This window comes from Protopterus annectens, chromosome 1.part0 (assembly GCF_019279795.1).
Source record: "Protopterus annectens isolate FY-2018-M chromosome 1.part0, PAN1.0, whole genome shotgun sequence".
In the NCBI taxonomy this organism is placed as follows: Eukaryota; Metazoa; Chordata; order Ceratodontiformes; family Protopteridae; genus Protopterus; species Protopterus annectens.
Window position 1 is genome coordinate 1,360,159,647 of NC_056725.1, and position 25,336 is coordinate 1,360,184,982.

Sequence of the window (25,336 nt, forward strand, 5' to 3'; positions counted from 1 at the left end):
TGTGTTCTTGTTTATTGATTAGTATCCAATCCAGTGTAGTTTCTTTATTATTTGGTTTGTTAATTCTAGTGGTGGTGGAGATAGTTTGCTTAAAGCCATGCAGATTAATATGAGAAGGATTATCTGTATTGATACTATTCCAGTCAGTATTGACATCTCCTAGAATAATAGTTTCTTGTGGGAAAGTAGTAGATATCCAACATAGGGTATCATCTATTGTAGTAATGTTATTACCTGGGGGTAGGTAGATACAGATATAAAGTGCTTTGGTGGATTGAGTTGAAATCTAATGATTGAGTTCAACTTTACTATTTTCAGGTGGGTTATAAGGTATAGAGGAGACGTGTAGTTCATTTCTAAACAGTAAGGCTACTCCTCCTCCTTTGCATTTTACTCTGTCATGTCTCAGTATATTATATCCTGGGGGGATTATTTCATTATCCTTAGTTGTGGGTTTTAACCAGGTTTCTGTAAGACAGAGGATATCAAAGGATTGAATATCTAGAAGGGCATGGAGATGGGCAACTTTGTTAATACTGTGGATATTGAGATGACTTGTTAGTAAGAAGTTAGAGAGACTGGTCTGGGTAGTAAGGGTGTTGGGAGAGGTACTAAGAATAGGTGAAGTAGAGAGATTAGAAGGGCTTGGGTTAGGGTGGATGTCACCATCTTTTAAGGTGGGTGATTTTAGTACAGAATGAGGGTTAGAATTAAGGCTAGGTAGATATTTTAATATTTTTATTGTGGACTGGTTTAATTTCATGGGTGTAAGTCGATGATATTTAGGTAGCAAGTAGTTAGAAGTGGAGGTGATATTTATTTGGGGATGGGTAAAGGCATTGTTATATATAGATGTTTGTTTAGGAGAGTAGTTGAGGTAGTAGCAATTCACATTTTCAAAAGAGGTGAGGAGATAGGTAGTGGTGAGGATAGGTATAAGAGTGGCTGAGAGTATTACCAAGGATAGGATAGTTTTAGTTATTGTAGACATATTACTTAGTAAATGTAAACTGTTTCTGCCAGGTAGGGCTAGGATGTAATAGTATCAGATAAGTTAAGATAGGGTAGTCGAGAAGAGTAATGCTACAAGTAGAGGAGTTTTCTTTAAGTAGTATATAGATATGGTAGGGTGGTAATGAAAGAGAAATGGGAAGGCTAAAGAAGTTGTATAATGATAAGGTAGGGTAGAAGTGATGAGTTTGTGTGGTTAAAGAAGTTGTTTAGGTAGTGAAGAGTTAAGGTAGGGTAGTAAAGAAGAAAAATACTAAGGGTGGAGAGATAGATGAAAGTAGTATAGATAGGGGTTGTAAGAGACAGTACTGGAAAACTATAAAAGGATAGGTGTGGCTTAGGTAAATTAATTTGAGTCCGGGATAGACTGGATAGGAGAGAGGGTGTGGCTTAGGAAGTATAAGGCTAGGACCACTGTGGGTGGCTGGGAATTGGTAGGGTAGGGGAGTGGAGAGAGCCCGTAGGATGAACGGAGCAGGTAGCACCAAGAGGTGCTGAGAGGTAATCAGTTTTACAGTGAGACTGTAATTTACAAAACTTTAGTAGGTATGTGGCACTTCTTAAATACACTAATTCCTGTGAAATACTGGTGGAGTCCTTTTTGTCTACTCATTATGGGAGAAGTAAATAAGAAGCAGTAATAAAACAGCAATCTTTAGATAAGGTAAGTTTCTACCTCTTCTGTCCTACTGCCTAACTTATTTATAGGTTAAAGTCTGCAATTTCCTTTCAGGGGGGTTAGCTATGTAAAAAGTTAAACTTGGATAGCTGAAAATAGGTTCATACAGCAACTCTAGAGAAGTTTAGTATACAGGTAAGATACAGGGATTACAAGCTGTGTACTTTGCTACCCTCTAGTGGCAGAACAAAATAAACTACACCTAGTCACAGAATAAGTTTGTGAAAAAAAGGGGGGAGAGAGGGTTGGATGGCCTCGGGGTAGGTCCACGGGTGTGCTGGCCCAACAACAGGAATATGATAAACAGTAAAATATGTTAGAGTTACATTTAAAATCGGTATGTTATCACCTACACAGTGAGGCAGTAGGAAGCACTTCTAGGTATTCCAGGGTGGGTTCTACTGATAGGGTATTCTTTCAGTTGGGAGGTTCCTTAGAAGTACTAGGTAGCTGTTGGGAAGATAGCCCGTGTCACAGCACAAGGCTTCAAGCTGTAAGAGAAAAAGAGAAAAACTGAGAAAATTGTGAAGAAAGCCAAGTTGATGTCCTGGCAGTAGAGGGAAAGAGAGGTGGTGAGGTAGTGTGGAAGTAAGTAACTGAGTGAAGTAAGCGAATCACTAGAGTTTAACACAGGTGGACAGAATGTCTGCATGGGCAAGTTTAACACTGTAAAACAACTAGGTTTATAGTTGGGTTTATGGAGAAAGTACTTTTATCTTTGTTTGCACTTTCAGTAACTGATCTTTAGAGATAATTTGGGGGGATAAGGGTTTCAAATGTTTCAGAGCTTTGAAGAGACGTCTCTGTCACAAAGTTGCTACTAAATTTGTTTGCAAGGATAGTAGCAGTGTCAATTGAGTCAGATTAGGAAGTCCCGTTTGGACATAAGTTCTGAGCAGTGTAGGGTACTATTGTTGCTTTTAGCTTTGTAACATAACTAAAGGATTTATAAGTGTCCTTGGATTCAAAGGCCAGCCTAAGTTCATGGACTCCTTTAGTGGACCTGATAGTGTTCTTATTTTTTTTTGTAATGCTTTTGATTTTGTACTTGAGAAGATGTGTAATCAATGAAAGTGCTCAGTGCGTCTACTGTACTTCCCCTCCATAACTCTTGATGTTTTTATTAACTGGTATACCGTACCTAATAACTGTCTCCCCCATTTAATCACCCCATTTTTCCAAGTTATCTATTTTCAGTATCAAGATAGGTGCCCTTCTCCTCCCTACTTCCAAGCTACCACATTTACTAAACAAACATTTTGTCCCCCCACCAATAGGTAGGGTATCCTAGGCGCTACCCATTAGCTCCCTTCTCCTGAAATTACTTTTCAGTGTTCCCAGTGTTGATGATTCATTTTCAGGTGTGTGTCCCAATAGGGTTCTGGCATACTTTTATGGATTAACCAACAATTTGTTGTCTCACTATTTCCATTTTGAATTATAGTTTGGGCTCTGACATTTTGCATAAACTTACAGTTGTACAGGTATTAAATACTTGTTGGGTCAGAGGCTGGTAACCCTCCCCCTTTTTTTTTTGGCTTGCGTAGCATTATTTTCTCCCATGCCCTTTTGGCTGATTCCTGTCTAAATAAAATTCCTTATCCAGTTTTATCATATCTTTGCCTTCGATAGGAGTCCAAAATGCTTGTCATAGGTACAAGATGTGAAGGACCACATGCCAGTTTATCACATTTGTATGATGAACTAGTTTCAAATTTACTTCCATTTTTTGCAGCTTATTTTTAATACTTGAGAAAATGTTAATGTTTGGCTTCTTTGTGATCCCTCATAAGTGTCCTTTATCCATATCTCTCTCTATTTTCTCTTGTTTTCCTAGCTGTGGAAAGTTTTCTAATTTTTTCTGTTCCTTACATTTATGGTAATAGCCTTTTTTTTTCATTTATTTTGTAGCCAGAAATCTTTCCAATTTTAGCAAGTCTAGTTAAAAGATTGTCAAGTTATTTTGTGGTTTGGATAAAGTAAATATTATTTCATCTGCATAAAGTGCTACCTTAAGTTCATCAGCCCCCCCCCCCCCTTTAGTCTCAAATGTCCTATTTCTGTAGCAAAGGGCTGCATATATATATATATATATATATATATATATATAAATAAATATAAATATATATATATCAAATTATGGGGAGATATAGAGCATCTCTTTCTTGTTCTCTAGTTAGAGGAAGTTCTGACGGCTTAGCCATGGCTTTCACTTGAGCTTTGGAAACCAGGTATACTGCTTTGAGTAAATCTAGCCATTGCTGTGGTAAACCCACTTCTCTGTGCTGCAAAAAGGTATGCCCATTCCATGCAGTTAAACTCGTACTCCACATATAGACCAGCTATAATAACTGTTGAGCTTTCTCTGCAGTATCAGTAGAATCCTTATGATACTGTCAAAAGTATTCCTTCTTGTATAAAAAAAACACATTTATAAATATGTGTAGTGTTTTTTAACAGTATAACAGAGTAGTCTTAAACATTTTGTAGTTGTGATTTAAAAAAGCCACTGATCTGTAAGAGTTTAGATGTTGGGGATCTATGCCTTCTTTCAATAGCATTCCTATTATACCTTTCTTCCAGCTTTCAGGAATCACCCTTGAAATCAATATAACAGTGTTTACCTTTATCCAGATCTCTGCTAACCTATGCCCACCCAATCTTCATATCTCTATAGGAATTTCATGCGGTCTGATAAATTTATTAGATATCTCCTTGCTTGTCAGTTGCCTGCCTCACCTCCTCTTATGTGATTTCTTTCATTGTTCTGTTAATTTAAAGAAGTGGATTTCAGATATTTTGCTGTTCTTCCCGCAACCCCCTCTTGGTTTACTTATGATTCTTAAGAACTTTTATAGTAATCTGTAAATACTTTGACTATGTCCACTGCTGTTTTAATGATTTTTCTGTCTGCTCTAACCACATTTAATAACTGACTGAATTTTTCCAATTGTTTTAATACCTCTTGTTGTGTTTGTGTAATATATTCCTTTAAACGATACTTAAGCAATTAATATTCTCTAGTCACCCATTTCCTGGATGTCTGTCATTAGTTCTTGCAATTTTGTCTTGTACTCTGATAATAATCTAGGTTGTTTTTTAAGCCTTTAATTTGCTTCCATGCTGTTTCTCCATTTTCACCTGTTCTGCATCTTTTTCTTATTTTGGAGATACCATGTAATTATTTCCACCACCTCGTCTTTCACCTTATCCAAAGAGTTCACCATCTATTCTGTTTGCACATTGAGCTAAACTGTGTTCTGCTAACTCCTTACTCCATTTTTGAAAAGCATAATTTTTCAAGTAATACATTAGAAATTTCCAGTAACTAACATTCTTCCCTCACAGTTTAACCTGTGTTCAGCATCCCTATCGACCTCTAAGATGGTTCTAATTTCTCTTGCCGAGAGACAACGTATGGCCTCCCCTGACACTTAACATTTGTGTTTCCTGTGCTGTTTTTTTTCAAATTAATACCATAACCTCTCCCTGTATTTTTATCCTTATTGCAAACCATTGCACTTCTTAAAGTACCCACACATTCACATTCCCTGCACTTGTCTCCCTCACCACGTCCTTTTAGTTGTATACTCTCATTTGTTGAGCCTTTCCTCTCCCTTCATATTTTGGTGAGAAATCATTAATCTTCCCTCTTTGTTCTCCACTTGCTTATCAGTGTAACTTAACTAATGACTGTGTGATGGTACTCCTTTTCCTCACCCCTGAATTCCTCTGATTGCTTCATTCCTGGCATTTAATGCTTTTTGTTTCCTGTGCTGCCCTCCCCCAAGATTATACCAAATGTTGTCAGGTTCCTATCCCTGAAGTGCTGGTTTCTAAATAATGAGATAAATATTAAGTCTTAACCAAGTGAACTTTTAAATGTTTCACAAAACTTATTTTTCATTCTTTCCCTTTTATAAAACTAAACTTGTCTTTGTTTGCCCCTTCTGACTTTTACACAAATCTCCCCAAGGATGGAACCTACCAAGAATCATGATTCACTAACTGTGCGAGTGCTCTAAAAACTTAAAATATTTCTCTTACAAATATACTACAATACATTGTCAGTGACATTATCCGTCATCTAGATATGAAGTGGGAAACATTCTTTCCTTTTCTGTGTGTAGTCCTCTGAAAATTCATTACTAATAACTCAGATTTTCACAGTTCTGCTTTTAACATTAACATGTTCAAAGCAGGCACTTTGCAGTTTGTCCCTCAATTCCTCTCTCAATAGCTGTTACCTGATCAAGTGCATTTCTGTCCTTCATTGCTGTTCTCCAAACCCCTGCTTCACTGCTCGTGTTAGGTCCATTCTGATTTGCAGCTCTCTGTATTTTTTACATAATGGAAATATAGTTCTTTGACATTTTTCCTTAAAGCCAGAACTTGTAGCACATCACTTCCAGATCTGCTCTGCTAATCTGATGTACTCCCTGATGGTTTGTCTGTCCTCTGCCCAAAACTGTTGATGCTACTCCAGGATTGCAAAGGAACAAGGACCCCCCAGGAAACCTGATCCTCAGAGCTGCAGGTGGTCTAAATGTTGGCCCCTGTGTTTTGCAATGGAATAAAAATGTCTCCCTTTATGTGTGACAGCTGAAAAATCCATAGCCATGAAAATTCTGAAAAATACTATGTTTGTCCTGTCTTCCACAGATAAGAGATGACAAACTGGAACTTGGCAAACCACAGAATAAAACAGAAGAAAGTGAGCACTCCAAAGGACACCACAGTTTATTCCACAAACAGTTAAGCGCTTTCCTCTCCACTACAGAGACTTCTTCAGAACAAAGAATTAACCTTACCCAACCAAGTTAAATACACCCATCAATTGTTCAATTAAACAACAATTAAAATTCTTAAAGCAATATCATAGCTTCCAATAAGCCATAATTCACCAACACATATTTAAAATCATAAAAACATTGACTGCATAATATTGCATCGTCTCTATTCAATAAAAAATGAATAAGTTAAAAAGCCAAACATGTTCTTTAAAACTGAACCCTCCAAAAACTAACCTGAAATTTGATCAAGTTTAAGAACACTGGCAATACTAATAGTTTCATTTATGCCTGGATACCTAGAGGCATCCATAAACAATTGCCATCTCAGTTCTAATAAATCTAAATGTACATCCAAAATACCCTCTTTTTTCTTTTTGGCTTCTTAACTTATTCATTTTTTATTGAATAGAGACGATGTAATATTATGCAATCAATGTTTTTATGATTTTAAATATGTGTTGGTGAATTATGGCTTATTGGAAGCTATGATATTGCTTTAAGAATTTTAATTGTTGTTTAATTGAACAATTGATGGGTGTATTTAACTTGGTTGGGTAAGGTTAATTCTTTGTTCTGAAGAAGTCTCTGTAGTGGAGAGGAAAGCGCTTAACTGTGGAATAAACTGTGGTGTCCTTTGGAGTGCTCACTTTCTTCTGTTTTATTCTGTGGTTTGCTGAGTTCCAGTTTGTGGTTTGGTATTTACAGGAGGATGGACGAGCACATTTCCAATCAGGACATTTTCAAATTATTACAACAAATTAATGACCAGTTGGGAGAGCATACAACTCGTATCAAAAGCCTGATGGATAGACCAGCTGGTGGGGTTTCTTTTGGGAGCTTGGGCATCCCTTTAACCCAACCAACCCCAAGCTTCATTGATTTGCAATTGGAGAGGCCCCTTGAAAGAGAGGGGATTCAGATAAGTGGACATTGTAAAAGTGATGAATTTATGCAAAACATCCCCATGGGAGCCCAAAGTTTTATTAATGTTTCTAGTTGGGCTGTTAAATCAATGGAAAGAAAATCAATTTTCCTTTAGTGGAAATGGTGAACATGCTGCCTCTGAACAACAGTCCAGTTTAAGTGAGAAGTTGAAACAATTTGAAAAAGATTTGTTGGTGCTTAAAAACCTGCAGCTTGAGAATGCATATTTAAGTAAGAATATTAAATTAAAACAGGTGCCCCGTGGTTTAAGAATGTGGAGATATCCAAATGGGTAAAGTCCAACACAGACTTTTTAAATGATGTGCATTCACTAGGGCGGGACTTGATCTTATGACATTAATGATTAAATATAATAGAATTAGAATGGATAAAATTGCAAAAGAATTGGATGACCTGGACCAGTCCATTAAAGCTGACAGTGAGTACAATAATGGTAAAAATCTCGCTGTGCATCAAAACATTCATATTCAAATTAATTCCACCTGTAACACAATTTATGTGCGTAAAGAGAATAAGTTGGAAAGAGATATAAAGGAATACCAGCAGGATTGTGTGTATCCCTTTTCGAGGGGGCTTGACCAGCAGGGGCGGAATTTGGATGCGAGTAATGAAGGGGAAGTTATGAGTGATGACTACAACCGCCAGCGAGGGAGAATGCAACGTACAGATTCAACAGTTAACCAAGAAGAAGTAAGGCGTTCAGACCGGCTAAGGGACAAGGGAAGTGTATCGAATGCTTCTTCCTCCTCCTTTTCGTATCCTGGTAGAGGTCGGCAACAGCAATCGGCACAGGGGGCGAGGCCCAAGGGTCCAAGGACAAAAACTATTGAAACATGGCGAATATCCGGTGCCGCCACGTTTGTTATCCCTGAGTCGTAGTGGTGATGTCAGGGATGCAACACTCTGCTGGGATAGATATTTGCCCTTTTGGTGGGGAGGGGGGGAGAAGTTTGCACTGAACCTGTCAGCTAGGATGTTGGCAATGTCTGTGGGTTCGGTGTATTTTTTGTCATTTTGGACTAATTCTGAGCATATCTGGGAATTCCCACCCAGGTTCCTAACATAACTAAAGAAAGCCTTGTGATTATCCTTAGTGTCCTGTGCAATTTTTCTCTCAAAGCTGGCCTTAGACGATTTTATGAGTGCCCGTAGTTTTTTGCTAATACTGATCAGAGATGCCTTCCCTTTTTGGGATTTTGCTCTATCATGTAGTAGCTTCTTCCTTCTATTGTATAGTTTGTTTATGGCTGGGGTCCACCAGACAGGACGCCTGCCTTTGGAGGATTGGGTCTTGGTTTTATTTGGGATTGCATGATCCATGCATTCCTGAAGGTGTTCATAGAATGCGTTTATAAAGGATTCTGCGGTCTGGGATGTATTTTCCACAGGCCCGGGGGCTTTGAAGGATTCCACCTCAGTTTTGAGGAGTGTGAAATTTGCTTTAGAGAAGTTTTTCACTGTGGTTTTCTGGGCAGGGGGTGGGGTCGGGATGTGAATATCCAGTGAGATTAGTTTATGGTCTGATCTTACCAGTGAGGGTTACACTTCTGGTTTGGAGCATAGAGCCCCCATGTTGGTGATGATCAGGTCCAGTATGTTTTCCCCTCTTGTGGGAGTGGTAACAAGTTGTTCCATAGCATTTGAGTTTATAAATTCTAGGAACCTTTGGGGTAGGGTGTTCTAGAGTAATGCTCCCAGTCTATGTTTGGGTAGTTGAAGTCGCCCAATATAATGGTGTTTGGAGAGGCCTTCATATTTTCCAGTGTTCTCAGGAAGGCCGAGTGGGGTTCCTGGGTTTGGGAGGGTGGTCTGTAGCAGGCTATAAACTGGAAGGCAGTTTTACCCACTGTTAGTTGCACATGGATAGTCTCTGATGCTTCGTGCTGTGCCACCAACCTGGAGGTGTGGGTATCTTTGACGAATATTGATACTCCCCCTCCTTTTGTGGTTCGGTCCAAGTTTTGGGGCCGAAAAGCATGGTATGCTGTATTACCTGGTAGTGCTGGGGTGCTTTCGGGAGCCTTGAACCAGGTTTCTGTTTCTGCACAGATATCAATGTTCTCCATGCTAAGGAGAGTTTCGAGTGCGTGCATCTTTAGGTTTAGACTTCTGGCGTTGAGTAGCATTACACTTAGTTTCTTATCCCTTGTGATACCTATTGAGGTGGGTTTGTCTTTTGAGCCTTGCCTAAAAAAGGCACTATGGGGGTGGCAATAGCCTTTGCCAATATCCGAAAGCCCAGGGGTGACAGGTGCAAGCCGTCCCTAGCGAAGCATCATGGCTTGTCGAGCATGTCATCCCAGGCTGACAGGCATTGGATCCTTCCAGAGCTACTTCAATTAAGCTTTTGTATAAAAACAAAATCCACTGCAACTGTGAGGCCGTAGTTAAAAAGAAAGCAACTTATTGTAAAATATAAACTTCGGACTCAACACGACTTTGTATAATTTTAAGAACAAAAAGATTTATTTGGTGGTAAGCGCTTTCGCGTACCTTCCTGTACGCTTCTTCAGAACCCCCTAACCCACTTTCCTTTCCTTCCTTCCTTTCTTTCTTTTCCCTCTCCCCCCTCCCCCTTTTTCTCCGTTTTCCCCCTTTTTCCTGATTCTTTTCATTCTTTCATTCTTTTGCTTCTCTCATTTTTATTTCCTTCCTACTTCTTTCCTCTCTTTTTAATTGTTTTTTCATGGCCATATATTTTTGTATATACATATTTTAATATTTACGCATAATATAAATATATAAATTATTTATAGGTTACTTAAATTAGTGAGTCTTATAAAGGAAGCATAAAATAACACATAAAGTCATACTTCTATATAATTATGATCAAAGCTCACTCAGTATGTTTTATTGTGACACATTATCATTCTAAACATTTGTGCCTTGAAGTACATATTCATCAGCTTAAAAGTATTTTATATGCTTTTTTACAGAAGATTTTAATGCAGATTGCATATATATGTGTTTACCTTAGTTTTTATCTTATAACATATATATATATATATATTGTAACATAATAACTCAATCCTGAAAATTGCCCTTATCATTTAGTTATTGTGAATGTTTAAGCATTGTTTTTGTCTGTATAAATTTTTTAATTTGTTAGTGGAAGTGCATTCAGAATATGTCTCTGTAATGCTGTTTCTTAACTATAGTAACTTTTAATCTCCTTAATTGTTTTATTGAATTATTGAGTGTGCATGATTGATCACTTAGATAATTAAGTGTTGATGAGTTTAGTATATAAAGTTGCTTATTTTGTAGAAAGTTATCATGGTCTGAAGAAGCGTACAGGAAGGTACGCGAAAGCGCTTACCACCAAATAAATCAATTAAGCTTTTGTTAGATACTGATATTTTAAGCTCAGTACTCGCCTTTAAACTGATAATTTGTTCAGGTCTTCTCCCTGTGGGGCTGAACCCGCTCCATTCGCTACGCTCACTCCACTCCCCTCCCTGCCCCCATCCCTACCCTCCCCCATAACATCAACCTTATACCTAGCCTGACCCCTCCCATACTTCTCTTCCACCTCTCCCATAACCCCCTAATTATTCCCCTATCATACCTCCTCATTATTGTACTCTACCTCTCCACCCATTTCTAAATAAGCCCATATAGTACTCCATCCTCTAAACTACTTCTATCCTGCTCATATTCTTTATCACACTGCACTCAACCACCATCATGTCCATCACAACTATTACTTTGATCTTGCTTCTCTCACTTACACTCTCTCTCCTAACAATAATCACAACTTTCCGTACACCAACATACCTCCTGCACCTACCTGTACAACCAACAAACATAACCCACATTTATCAAGTTACTCAGACATGCACCCTAGCTTATTCACAGCTAATGCCGGTGTACTATGCAAAGTGAAAATTCTACCTCTCCAAAGACACTCCCTTTATCCTACCACCAGCAGCAACTACACCATTTTTAGGAAAAAACTGAGAAGTATAACCTACACAATTTGCCAAAGCACTATTTCCCAGTGTGGTGATGTACAACCCAACCCAGGCCCAGCCCCCCTCAGCTCCTGCAAACCTAGCAAATATGTTACGCTATCAACCATAACTCTCCAAAGCCTTAGGAACAAGATACCTGAACTCCATGCTTGGATTTCTAAGTACTACCCAGATATTATAGCAGCTACTAAAACCTGGTTGAAATCATATGTAAAAGACACTGAATTTCTCCCCCAAGCTACTCATGCCTGAGAGTCGATCAACCCAACAAGAGAGGAGGAGCAGTAGCAATACTTTTCCCTAGCAATTACACATTAATCCCCTACTCAAAACCAGCACCCAACTTCTCCCCAGCCGAAGTACTAATCTCTATATTAAAACATAACCATAAAAAACATTTGCATAATTGTTCTTTATATTCCCCCAGGAAACAACATACCAATATTAGAAAACATACTTGCCTGGACATCCCAAAATAATAGGTAATGAAACCATCATTCTAGGTGATGTAAATATCGATTGGCTAGATATAGGCCACAACAACCCCTCAAAAAACATAAATCTTTACAACTTCTTCCAACTAATTGAAGACATCACTAGACCTCACAAAAATTACAACTGGATCTCCACAACAGACTGGATATTAGTGCCCCACCCTTTTCATCAGTGCAGGCATACTACCCAATACCATTAGTGACCACTACCCAGCATATATCATATGCAAAACTACTCCAACCACAGGCCAACACCAATACAAATCTACCAGAAATTTTACTACGTTCCAATCATCCATATTTAATGAAACCTTAGCTAAAGTAAACTGGAAACCCCTACCACTTAATGAGGCTGTTGAATTCTTTAACTCATCATTTCTAGACATCCTAAATAGACAAGCACCCACCTGCCAAAAACAAATAAAACATAACTGTGCATGCTGGCTCTCAAAATCCACCAAAGAAGTAGTGTCCACAAGCGATAAAATCTGGAAATCATGGCAGAAAAACCCTCAACTCTACTACATTACAAGCAGCTCTGTAACCAGGCAAAACATCTAATAACCACTGATAAAAAAGAGCACTGCTTCCACCTACAAAGCCAACATAAAAGTAAACCCCAAAAATTCTGGTCCTCCATCAGCCAACTATTACACCCAGGCTCTCAAAGCAATCCATCCCCTGACCCACAAAAAACTTCCACTGAACTTGCTACCCTCTTCAATTCCTACTTCACTGATACCATAGCTAACCTAACCGCTACCTTTCCTACAGTTAACAGCACCACCACCAAGACAGCTGATGACCAAATCATCCCAGAAAACAAGTCCACTCTTAACCCTAACCTAACATTCGCCCCCATACCCACTAGCACAATAAAAAACTTTTACTTAAGCTAAAACCCTGTACTCTGGCCCCTGACAATCTACCCCCACACTTTCTGCAGCTAGCAGCAAACTCTATAGCTTATCCCATCAGCATACTCCTTAACAGATCAATTAAAGAATCCCTTGTCCCAGGCATCTGGAAAAAAGCATTCATAGGTTCATAGGTTGGTACTAGGCTATCAGCCCTAGGGCCTGTACAAGCCTAGCCATAACAATTCCCTGGCTATTTCTTCCCACATTATTTACTTTCCTGGACCCCTGTCTAGCAGGGCGACTGACGTGATCCCTGGGGTGAATTTCCTTTCTCCCATCCAATCGTCAAGGTTCCTCTTGAAGAGGTCCAAAGAGGCACTCTGCTTGACATGTATGGGCAATCTATTCCAGAGTCTGGGGAGTCTCTGGGTCACTGTTGTTCACCTTTTACTCCCTTCTTGTTACAAATAAAACACAGCTCTACATGAATTTACATGAATTTAATTAAAGTTTTTAATGTACTTATTTAATTATATTGTTTCAAAAGAAATTGATTATTTAAGGATTTTTTTGAATAATTTTTATAAAAGTTTTTATAAATCAGAACCATTTTTTAAAGAGATTTTAACAGGTTCATATGACATTCTTTTTTTATGAAAGGTTTTATTATAATGAGCTCTTTAGGTTGTCAATAACACTATTGGTTTAAACAGGATGCAATTGTTTTCATTGGCCTTTTTTTTCTTTGAATTTTATTATATAAAGGTCAATTAATTAAATGTATTTGTCTGATGAAGTCGTAGCTTTCAGCTGACGAAAACGCATTTACTTGCTCTAAAGCGTTTACCTTGGTGTTTAACTCTTGTGGATTTATTCTGTTGTGGACTACAATAAAGTGCGGTTTGAGTGGGCTGTTTCCAGCTCTTTATTTTTATTGGTTTTTCATTCTAAGTTGGGCGCCTTTGGTTGTTTTTCTTGGTTTGGTGCCCAGCCATGGAACACAGCCCACACTCATCTAACCGTGATGAATTGGGACAGACCCGTAAACTTATCGGACAGCTCACCGAGCTAATTGAACTGCTTACCCCGATGTGCATCACTTTAACTGGCAGGAGATCAACGGACGTATCTAACTTGCCGGAAGGGACCGAAAGGTTTGGAGGATCCAAACAGAAGAGGAAGAGATCCAACCGTGATTCCGGCTCCACGTCAAACGAAGAGGCTGAACCGAATGGTGGCACCTTCGATCCTGCCATCACACCGATGTTATTGCCCTGCCCACATCGGACTACAACACAGATGCAGGGGTTACTAATCGGCGTGGTGGAACCACTTTGAACGCGCCGGGCAACAATGCCACAGGTACTGTCCCGATTTCTTTAAACCAAGACAATCTAACAGACTGGTTAAACAACCAGCGTGGATGTAATTTCACTACAGGAGACGACAATTCACCACAGGATGGTGATTCTTATAGCATAAAAATAGACAAACTTTTTAAAACAATGCATAAATACAAAATGTTATGTATAGAGAATTCTTATTTAACAGCTTGCATTAAGCACAACATTGTACCTAAAGGGCTCAGGGTATGGAAATTTCCCAACAATGTTAAAACTGGCACTGAATACTATAAGGACCTCATTGATATTTTCAACAGATGTGGTCTTGAAATTTTAGGTCGTATTATTAAAGAAAATAACAAACAATTAATAGAATTAGAGGAAGAAATGTTGGTCCTTGATAATTTTATCAAACAGGACTTGTTTTTTGAAATAAAGCAAGAAAGGGACAAATACTACAATTTAAGGGTGGATATTGACACAAAATGTAAAACGCTAGAACAAAGAAAAATTAATAAACTTAAAAGGGACTTAGATGATTATCAAAATGGGGTGAGTTACCCACCACCACCTTTTAAGGGAAATGCACATAATGTCAGAAACAAGTTTGATAACAGGAGAGTCAACAATTACAATGTTCAATCCAGGAATGCAGAATGGGTTACGGAAGACTATGATACTGACTTTCCTCCATTAGAGAATGTAGATTTGCAACATAATGCGTACAGAAAGGGACAAGGTGCTCAGAATTTTCAGAGAGGGGGAGGAAGAAGGGGGAGAGGGAGGTATTGACAAATATCATCTACACCCCCACCCCCCCTATCCCCCAACTAACATTCTTACTGATCTCTCAGAATTAGACACTCACATTGACTCTGAGATTTTACATACAGGTACCACACACTCTTTCAACAATTTCTCGGTTTACAACTTCAGTAACATTGTCTTAAATAGGGCGCATTTTGACCTCCTCAGCAAAGGGTTTAAATTTATTCCAAGTACCCGAGGGGATTTAGTTAAAACTATTTTAGACATGAAGCTGTTTCTTAGGAAAGTGAACCTGCAAGCCATTTTACCAACCTCTTCATCTAACATTGCACAAATACATTCTGCTCCAACCAGACGTAGTACCTACAATCCCCCACTCCTCCCACAAATTAAGAACCTGGAAATGGTGTTAGAAAATGAAATTAGGAAGGAATTCAAACAACACCACATGGTGTATAATCTTACAGAAGAAGAACACGAAACTTTGGAAGAATTAAAGAAAAACACCTCAATAAGAATTATGAAGCCTGACAAAGGAGGGGGAGTGGTGATAATGGAAAACATTATATACGAAGGAAAAATGAATAACATTCTTCGTGAGGAAAGTAAATATAGGAATGTTTCTATGGATGAAGTGCAATTGGCTTATCAGAAAATAGATATGGCACTTGACCACATGATAATGGAGGAACAATTAATAACAACACATATAAATTTCTATTAGTGCCAAAACCTAAGATTCCTATCATATTCGGCATTCCTAAGGTCCATAAAATGTAAGTGACCTCCATTGAGGCCTATCGTGTCTGCTGATTGTTCAAAAACTCTTCCTATGGCTAAATTTGTGGACAACAAGATTAAACACATTTGTAACAACTTTAAACATATATTAAAAGACTCATGGGACCTACTAAGAAATATTACACCAAATCTCTTTTCTGAGAACTTGATTTTGTCACCATAGATGTGGTAGATCTCTTCACATGCATACCACACTATGAAGGGATGAGTATTTTTGAGGATATGGTCTTCATGGACAACATTCTCACACATTCAGAAAAGGTTTCATTAGTGGAGTTAATGGACATAATACTGAAGTATAACTTCCTAACATTCAACGGAGAATTTTATCAACAACTAAAAGGGGTAGCAATGGGCGTGTGCACCTACATATGCAAATATAGTTCTAGCAGGTTGGGAATTGAACAATATTCTGAACTCTGAATTTCAACAACATTGGTCCTTATACAGACGCTTCCTTGATGACATCGTCATTTTTTGGACAGGAGGCAGTGAAAAATTGACTGAATTCTTGGACTATATTAACAGTACCACCTCCTATTTGAGATTCACACACTCCTGTTCTTCTGATAAGTTACAATATTTGGATGTTGAGATCAAAAAGAACATAGATCAAAAGATTTTGAAACCAAAATATTCAGGAAAAATACTTTTTGCAATTCCTTCCTACATTACAATAGTGCACACCCGCCTCATTGCAAAAGGAATATTGTCAAAGGACAATTTGTAAGAGGCTGTCGCATGACGAGCAGTGACGATGACTTTCATGTTGAATGTAACATCTTGGAGGCTATGTTCCTAGCCAGAGGATACCCACTGGAGTTTATAAAAGATATTAGAAAAGAGGTAGATCAACATAGACAGACAAAATTTAAACCTATCAAGGGTTGCCTGATCAACAACATGGACCACGGAACAAGTGGGGACATTGCAGATAGCCCACAAACATTAATATGAGTAACACCCCAGCTGATTCTGAATATCAATCAGCTCTTGTCTTGGAATTTAATGTATTTAATTCCAAGATAAAAAGAATCATTCAAACAGAGTGGGACAAATTTATTTCCTTCTCGGATATTCCTAACATCAAAGAGAAAGTACGAAAATTGTATACAAGAATGCACGAGTATTAAAAAGTCTTAGAAAATAATCAAACAAATGAAATCAACAATCGTCTTGATAGGACACGATCTAGCAACACTACCCATGGAACTTTTCATTGTGGACATTGTAAACAGTGCCCCTATATTTCCAATAAAAGAGAAATCTTTCTTGAAGCCAGAGATGTGAACATCTATAGCACAGGCCAATTCAATTATGAATCCCAGGGGGTGGTCTACCTTGCAACGTGTTCAAATTGTATCTCCTATTATGTTGGGAAAACAGAAAGAGTATTGAAGAGGAGAATTTATGAACATCTATACGAAATACAAAAAGGAAAAGATACCAGTGCATTGTTCAAACATACAAAAACTTGCAAAGAGGCTAAGTTTTCCTTCTTTGTCCTGGAACAGGTGAAAAAAGAAATAAGAGGAGGCCCCTGGGAAGAATGGCTTGAATACAGGGAACTATATTGGCAAATACTACTAGAAGCCAACAAACAACCAGGTTTAAATGAATGCATCTCTATAGTCCCAGCCTTAAAATTGAGAGCAACCAAAGTATGAAACACATTAGTAGTAACTTACTCTTAAAGAACATTAGGTGGCACTGTTGTTCACCTTTTACTCCCTTCTTGTTACAAATAAAACACAGCTCTACATGAATTTAATTAAAGTTTTTAATGTACTTATTTAATTATATTGTTTCAAAAGAAATTGATTATTTAAGGATTTTTTTGAATAATTTTTATAAAAGTTTTTATAAATCAGAACCATTTTTAAAGAGATTTTAACAGGTTCATATGACATTCTTTTTTTATGAAAGGTTTTATTATAATGAGCTCTTTAGGTTGTCAATAACACTATTGGTTTAAACAGGATGCAATTGTTTTCATTGGTCTTTTTTTCTTTGAATTTTATTATATAAAGGTCAATTAATTAAATGTATTTGTCTGATGAAGTCGTAGCTTTCAGCTGACGAAAACGCATTTACTTGCTCTAAAGCGTTTACCTTGGTGTTTAACTCTTGTGGATTTATTCTGTTGTGGACTACAATAAAGTGCGGTTTGAGTGCGCTGTTTCCAGCTCTTTATTTTTCTCTGGGTCAGGAACCTATCCCTCCAGCATGTTTTGTTTATTGTGATGACAAGGTTTAGATCCCTGGAGCGTGTAGCTCTGAGGGATTGGGATTTCTTTAAGTGTAGCATGTCCAACAGCTCTGGGTTTGACATGGCCTTGTATATTAAGCAGAGATCGCCTCTGAGTAGACGATATGCGACAGAGTATAGCTGGAGTTTTTTAAGGCGGTCAGCATAGGGCATCTGCTTTAGGCCTCCCCTTAGACAAAGGTGGCACCAACACAGGCACCACAAACTTACGAGCCATAGCAATTCTCTCACCCCTCTCTAAAATACTGGAAAAATGCATCCATGTCCAACTCCTCAACCACCTGCATAAAAATAAATTTTTTTCACCCACTCAGCATGGTTTCAGACTGGGACACAGCACCACTACCGCCCTCCTATCCTTCTTTGGTACAGTTAACCGGGCACAGGATTCTGGTAAAATAATTGCTTCACTTTTCCTTGACCTCTCCAAAGCTTTTGATACAATTTCAAACACTACGCTACTCTGTAAACTATCCACCCTCCACATTTCTCCCCCTACCCTACAATGGTTCAACAGCTATCTCTGCAGTAGGCAGCTATCCACCAAATGGCAACAGTCTTACTCTCCCTTCCTCAATACTTCCACAGGGGTACCCCAAGACTCCATACTTGGTCCTCTCTTATTTAGCATTTTTATTAACAAATTTCACACCACTCTCCCACAGTGCTCAGTAATCCAGTATGTTGATGCCTCTACAATAATATGCACTGCAAATTCCAGCTATGAACTCCAGCAAATTACCCAGAATGCCCTCACATCTACTGAATCTTGGATGCTTAACAATCATCTTGCCCTAAATCCAAAAAAAAAAAAACTAAACTAGTCATTTTTACTCCTAAGAAAACCACTCCATTTGATAAAAAACTCTTCACTATACAAGCCCAAGACAATACCACTATAGAAGTTGTCCCACACACTAAATTACTAGGTATTATTATAGATGAAAACATTAATTTTGACCTACACATAAACAATAACATCAAAAAACACACCAAAAGCTTGGTATGCTCTACAGGCACCAACACTTTTTTAGCCTCTCTACTAGACAAACCCTCGCAACTACCTTTTTATTACACTCTCTCCTTTATGGTGCCCTCCTCCTCACTAATATCCGAAATTCTACAAAATCCAAACTTGATATGTGTTACAACAGAATAGCAAAATTTGCCACCAAGGCCAAATTCTCATCCCACCACTGTAAGTCACTGAAACAATTAGGGTGGCTGGAACTCCCCCACCATCTCTCATTCACCCAACTAACTACTGTGCACAAGATAATCTATAGACCCACAGACTGTCCTGCTGTCTCAACTCTACTTGCGAAATACCCTTCCAGCAGGCATCTAAGATCTGAAAATCTTCTACTTCTAAAAGTAGGTAAGCCCACCTTACCTGCTGGTCAACTCCTCTATTCCTTCACAGTCGCCAAACTATGGAACTCACTTCCACCTTCTATAAGAAATGCAGGCAGCATCACCGTCTTCAAACAAATACTGAAAAATCATCTCAACTCTTCTTGTCTATGTTCCTGCTCTGTAACCTAACCTCTTCACTCTCCATATATGATCACTAAACTCTTATGTCTTTTGTTACTAGTGACTGATGATACTTTCTCCATATTTATTTTTATCTTCATTTGTTGATACTGGTACAATAATACTGATCTCTGTTTATATCACTCTGATTTAATTCATTGAATTCCGCTTTAATGTATATTTTCTGTATATATTACTGTAATCAAACAAACTAGATTCCTGCTTTTATGTATATATTCTGTATATGTTACTATATTTACTACCTGTAACACTGTTTCTTCTTCTGTACTAATTAATGTTTATATTTTTTCTGTATCTCGTTGGAGCTTTTCTTCCTGGGCCACCACTGAAAATGGGCCCTCTTAGGTCCAGTGGACTTTTCCTGTAAACAAATGCAATAAATAAATAAATAAACAAAACAAAAAAAAAAACAGTAATCATGTTTACACAGGGGGGGGGGGGGCAAGCCCAGCTGCACCCCTCACACCGCCCTACTTTTATATTCCCACTCTGAGATCACACTACAGTGGGGAAAGGGAATATTCCCTTATCCCCACTATGCCATGATCTTGGCAACAGATGTTTCCTCAATTTTAAGTACAATTTTACGAAAGTGCTTTTTTCGATGAAAAAGCACTTGCAAAACTATCCTCTGCCGTTTCCGATTAGTGGAAACGTGTCATCGAGCATTAGTCCTAGACCCGTGTGTATATATGTATGTTTGTATGCACTTTTGTGTGTGTGTGTGTGTGTGTGTGTGTGTGTGTGTGTGTGTGTGTGTGTGTGTGTGTGTGTGTGTATGTATGTATGTGTATGTGTATGTATATATATATATATATATATATATATATATATATATATATATGCACACACACAACACACATGCCTGCGAGTGTGTGTGTGTGTGTGTGTGTGTGTGTGTGTGTGTGTATGTATGTATAATATGTAAAACGTATTATATTAATCATTTCATATTCTGAGACTCATTAGTATGAGTCCCAAAATATCAAGACTGAATAACTGAAGACGTGGACTATTAAATTCAAGACTATTTCTAGGAATATGTCCTTTCAATCAAAGAGTCGGTATATGTAAGGACCCCCTCCACACACACACATACTCACACACACATCTTGACTGCAAGGGAGCTTGCTTCTGTGCAAGAAATAACTTTAAAGGAAAGCAGTTATTTGGCATGGCATTTGTTTTTTTTTTGTAATTCCAGGGCTTGCAGCAGTGAGTCTCAGAATTAGAATAGGGAGCCATACTTTTTTATTATTATGTCTAATATACGCACACACTGATTTGCAGTCTTCAATGATCATAATAGCCTGGACCATATATTGCTTTGTTCTTTACCACTCTCCTCCTTTATTTGTTTTGCACAAACTCATGTTTGGCTTGATACAATTGCTGCTGCAGGTCCTTTTTCAAAATCTCACTCTTGTTTTTGATTTAGGTAGTTGCAGTAGTGTAGTAGAATTTGCTGGCAGTATTTGTGACCTTCCTGCCCAAATGATCAGAAAATCATTGAAATGTTGGATTAGTAATGTCTGTAGTCATTCAGTATTAAAATCTTGCAGAGGAGAAAACAAATTTCAAATGCCTAAAAGTTTGTTTCTTTAATATTATAAGCTCATCCTGTATATATTTAGAATTTGTAAAGTCAACTGTCCTAATAAGGAGTTTGCCATATCTCTCTTGACACTTAATTGTTCTTGCTTCCTTAAGGTGAACGCCCTTTCAGGTGTTCTGAATGCAGTAAAGGTTTTTCCCAGAAACACTCGCTACAGGTTCATGAAAGAATGCATTCTGGTGTACGTCCGCACATTTGCACTACCTGCAACAAAGCACTGGCAACAAAACACTCCCTTATGGAGCACTTGAGCCTGCACACAGGTAAGCTGGTTCATGTATTATCACCAAATTAGCCTTATGGGGTTGCTGCTGAAGTAAAAAACATTTTTTTTTACTTTTGAGCAGCTAATTTTGTGTGTCTTTGGTTATATGAATGTATTCCTTCACTGAGTATCAAACTGTTTTGAGGACACTGGATTTACTGAAACAGTGTTTAGCCTGAAGAGATTAGACAACAAGTTATAATGAACTGTGTGAAGATTATTCTGCATTTCTTGCAGGATACCATTGGGTGTGCCAGCCTTTTGACAACAGTTGAATTTTGATGCCTTTTCAGCCCTGTGTCAGAACACCATATGGGAATGTCTTAGGTCTGGAGCAGCAGCACCAAGACTGAATATTATGTACAGGAGTTTGTCATAGGTTTTGTTGACTGGCATATAGTACATTTGTAAAACACAGCTAGAAATGGTCACTGATTACCTTTATTTGCACAGCTTTATTAGTGGTGTACTTTTTTGTTTGCTTATTTGAGCAGGTAACTGGAAAGCACTTGCACTAGAAGGAGCTAATTTTTCAGTTGCACAGATGTTCATCGTGCATACAGCTGCAGTAGTCACATATGGGTTTTCAGCCGTCAGGCGGTCCCTCGGTCGGCCGAATTCCAAAGTCTTGGTCCGGCGTCGGTTGTTGTCGCGTACTCTTCTGACGTCAGGAAGGCTAGAGTATATAAGACACAGCCGACGCCATGTTCTTCAGTCTTTTTTGCCGCGCGGTGCCCGAAGCAGAAGCAGTTCGCAAGTGCCGGTCGGCCAGCTCCTGAATTACGAAAATATTTCGAACCGAAGTCTTCATTAAAGCTAAGTACCCCGTTGGGGAATCTTTTCTTGCCTCAGACCGATGTCAGAAAAAGTTAATAATTGTATTTCTTGTGGGAAGCAAATACCGCATAAGGATTTCCATTCCCTTTGCATACCTTGTTTGGGCCCAGACCACGACGTCTCGGGTTGTCTCTTTTGCGCTACCTTCAATAAACGCACTATCAAGCGTCGGGCGGAGTTCGCCCAACACTTTTTTGGTAAAGCGTTTGATTATAAAATGTCGTCGGATACTCCGACTACCGCTTTACCCAAAAAACGCAAGGAAAAGGACCGCCAGGCGAGGACCGCGGTCTCCACCGACACCACGCCGAAACAGGCTCCAGGTGGTCCGGTTCTCAGTGAGACGCCTTTGCAGTCCCTGACTACCGACGACACTCCCTCGGCGGTGTCTTCTGTACCCGAGACCGGTGGTTCTTCGGCCCTTTCCCAGACTACAACCGAAGCCCCTGCTTATGTCGAGCCTACTAATGTGGACAGATCTACATCCACCCATGGTGTATTTAGGCCTTCATCCTCTTTCTCTATTAAGGCCTTCACTAAATCCAAAGCAGCCAGGCATCATACTAGGCCGGCTGCACAAGGCCCATCACCTGGACCCATGCCTAAGAAACACATGCTTAAAATGGCTGAGGATCTTATCACTCTTATCAGAGGCTCCCAGGCCCCTCCGGACAAGAGACCCAGAGTGGAGGAGGAATCTCCTCTTCTGACCAGGGATCCATTTTATCAGAGCATTCTGATGCTGAGGAACACTCTTATTCCCCTTTTGAGGATTCGGATGCAGAGCAGTCTATTCCTTCTGTATCCCCTGAGGATTTTTCTTTGGGGAAACCTTGCACACCTTGAGGGAACACTTCCACTGGGAAGGCCAAGACTTTTCAGACTCCAAGAAAAGGCTTAGGGAATTTCTGTGGTTACCTCAGCATAGACCTTTGGCTATTCCTCCTGTTTTGGAGGTACTGGATGATGTCTACTCGGAGGCTTGCTTTAATCCTGATTCACTGCCTCCTGCACCTGTTAAGCCTGATAGATATTACAGAGTACCTAGTTCTCATCAATTCCTCTACAAAGGCCATAATGCAGACCCTGAAACTATTTCTCAAGGCCCTAAAGGAATTAAGGCCTCCACTGCTAAGAATCCACTTCCTGCTGAAAGGGAATCTAGAGCTCTAGAAAGGTGGGGTAAGAAAGTTTATACCTCGGCCACCCTAGCCATGAGGGCCTTAAACTGCCAGTTTCATATGATTAAATATCAACAATTCCTGTTATCACAATTAAAAAAACAAAATGTCGCAACCTGAACAACCAGATATAAAAGAGTTACAGGATATGATGCATAGTGCAGAACAAGTGGGTAAACACACTTTGCAATGTGGTTATGATGCCCTAGAGGCCTCCAGCAGAGCGGCCGCTACCGGATCAGTCATTCGCAGACATGCATGGCTTAGGGAACAAAATCTGCCAGATCATGTGAAAGCTAAAATTCTTGATGCACCTTTACATAAGGATGTTCTTTTTGGTACTAATGCTGAGGATATATTACGTAAAATGGAAGAAAAAGCAAAATCTATGCAAACTGTCAAAGCTTTCTTACAGGTCCAGCCACCACGATTTAGCAGGAATTGGCCCTCAAAAAACTGGTCCTTTCCAGCCACTGACAAGCCCCAAAGAGGCAGATACAGACGCGGAAGGGGCAGAGGACAATCACAAGGGTCCTATAGAGGCAGACAATGGCAATCTCCGGCACCAAGAGGTGGTGATGACAGTGCACAACAGTACAGGAACAGACTCAATGACTCCCTCATTTCCATGCCAAGCAAGATTCAACTGGCAGCACCTTTGGGAGGGAAACTAGCACTATTTGAAAACAATTGGCATATTGTAACAACAGACAAATGGATTCTGGTCATTATAAACAGAGGCTACAAATTCCATTTTCACACTCTTCCAAAAATGAGAGGCATGCCAAATTTACCACAAAATCAAAGGGTAGAGGCACAACTGCAAATTACAAAGCTCCTAAACATGAGGGCTATACAAAAGGTACCTACGCACCAACAAGCACAAGGTTTTTATTCAAGGCTTTTCCTGGTGCCAAGAAAAGGAACCGACTGGAGACCCATCCTGGACTTATCCATCCTAAACACATTTCTTCTCGTACCAAAATTCAAGATGCTCACATTACAACAACTCCTTCCCATGCTGGGCAAGGGGTTTTGGCTGGTAACATTGGACCTCAAGGAGGCATACCTGCATGTCCCAATCAGACAAAGTTGCAGAAGATACCTCAGATCTCTTGCAGGTTCAAACCACTATCAATTCTCTGCATTGCCCTTTGGCTTATCTACTGCGCCCAGAGTATTCACCAAGTGCCTGGCATCAGTGATTGCCTACTGCAGACTTCAAGGGATACAAATTTACCCTTATCTGGACGACTGCCTGATCCAAGCGGACAGCAAACACATACTTCTGAAACATCTGGCATATGTGACACGGTTACTGCTTTCTCTGGGATACACCATCAACAAGGAGAAATCAAAGCTAACACCTTCTCAGAAAATAACCTTCCTGGGTGCCAACTTGGATACAAACACCCAGATGGCATACCTTACGCCAGAAAAACAAGGGCAATTATCTCAGTACTTCAAAATACTAGCAAAAAGTACCAGGCTTACTGCAAGGAAAATCCTGTAGGCTCTGGGATTCATGGCATCTTGCATTCTTCTAATCCCATGCAAAGCTGCACATGAGGAAACTTCAATGGTACCTAAAAATCTATGGTCTCAACACAGTCACAGCTTGGAAGCAATTATTCCAATAATTCCCTGTCTTCAAAAGGAATTCATATGGTGGGCCCAAGCATGCCAAGTAAACACAGGCCTCCCATTCTGCAAGCCTCAAGCAACACAAGTCATAACCACAGGCGCCTCAGATTACGCCTGGGGCACATGAAGGACAGGTGCATTCAGGGCAGATGGCCCCAAAAGAAAAGCACCTTCACATCAATCAAAAAGAAATGCTGGCAGTAATAAATGCAATCACAGCGTTCAAGGACTTCCTGCATCCAGGACAATTGCTCATAAGAACAGACAACACCACAGTAATGTGGTACATAAACAAACAAG

The 25,336-nt window shown here is 39.2% G+C and overlaps 1 protein-coding gene across 2 annotated transcripts in view; it reads left to right on the forward strand.

Annotated features, from left to right (window-relative positions):
- Positions 1-25,336, forward strand: part of ZBTB24 (zinc finger and BTB domain containing 24) — a 325,243-nt gene that overhangs the window by 98,785 nt on the left and 201,122 nt on the right. For both annotated transcript variants that reach the window (XM_044066819.1, XM_044066828.1), the window contains exon 3: positions 21,205-21,372. In XM_044066819.1, the coding sequence (XP_043922754.1) occupies positions 21,205-21,372 (168 nt within the window). The remainder of the gene's footprint in view (positions 1-21,204; positions 21,373-25,336) is intronic.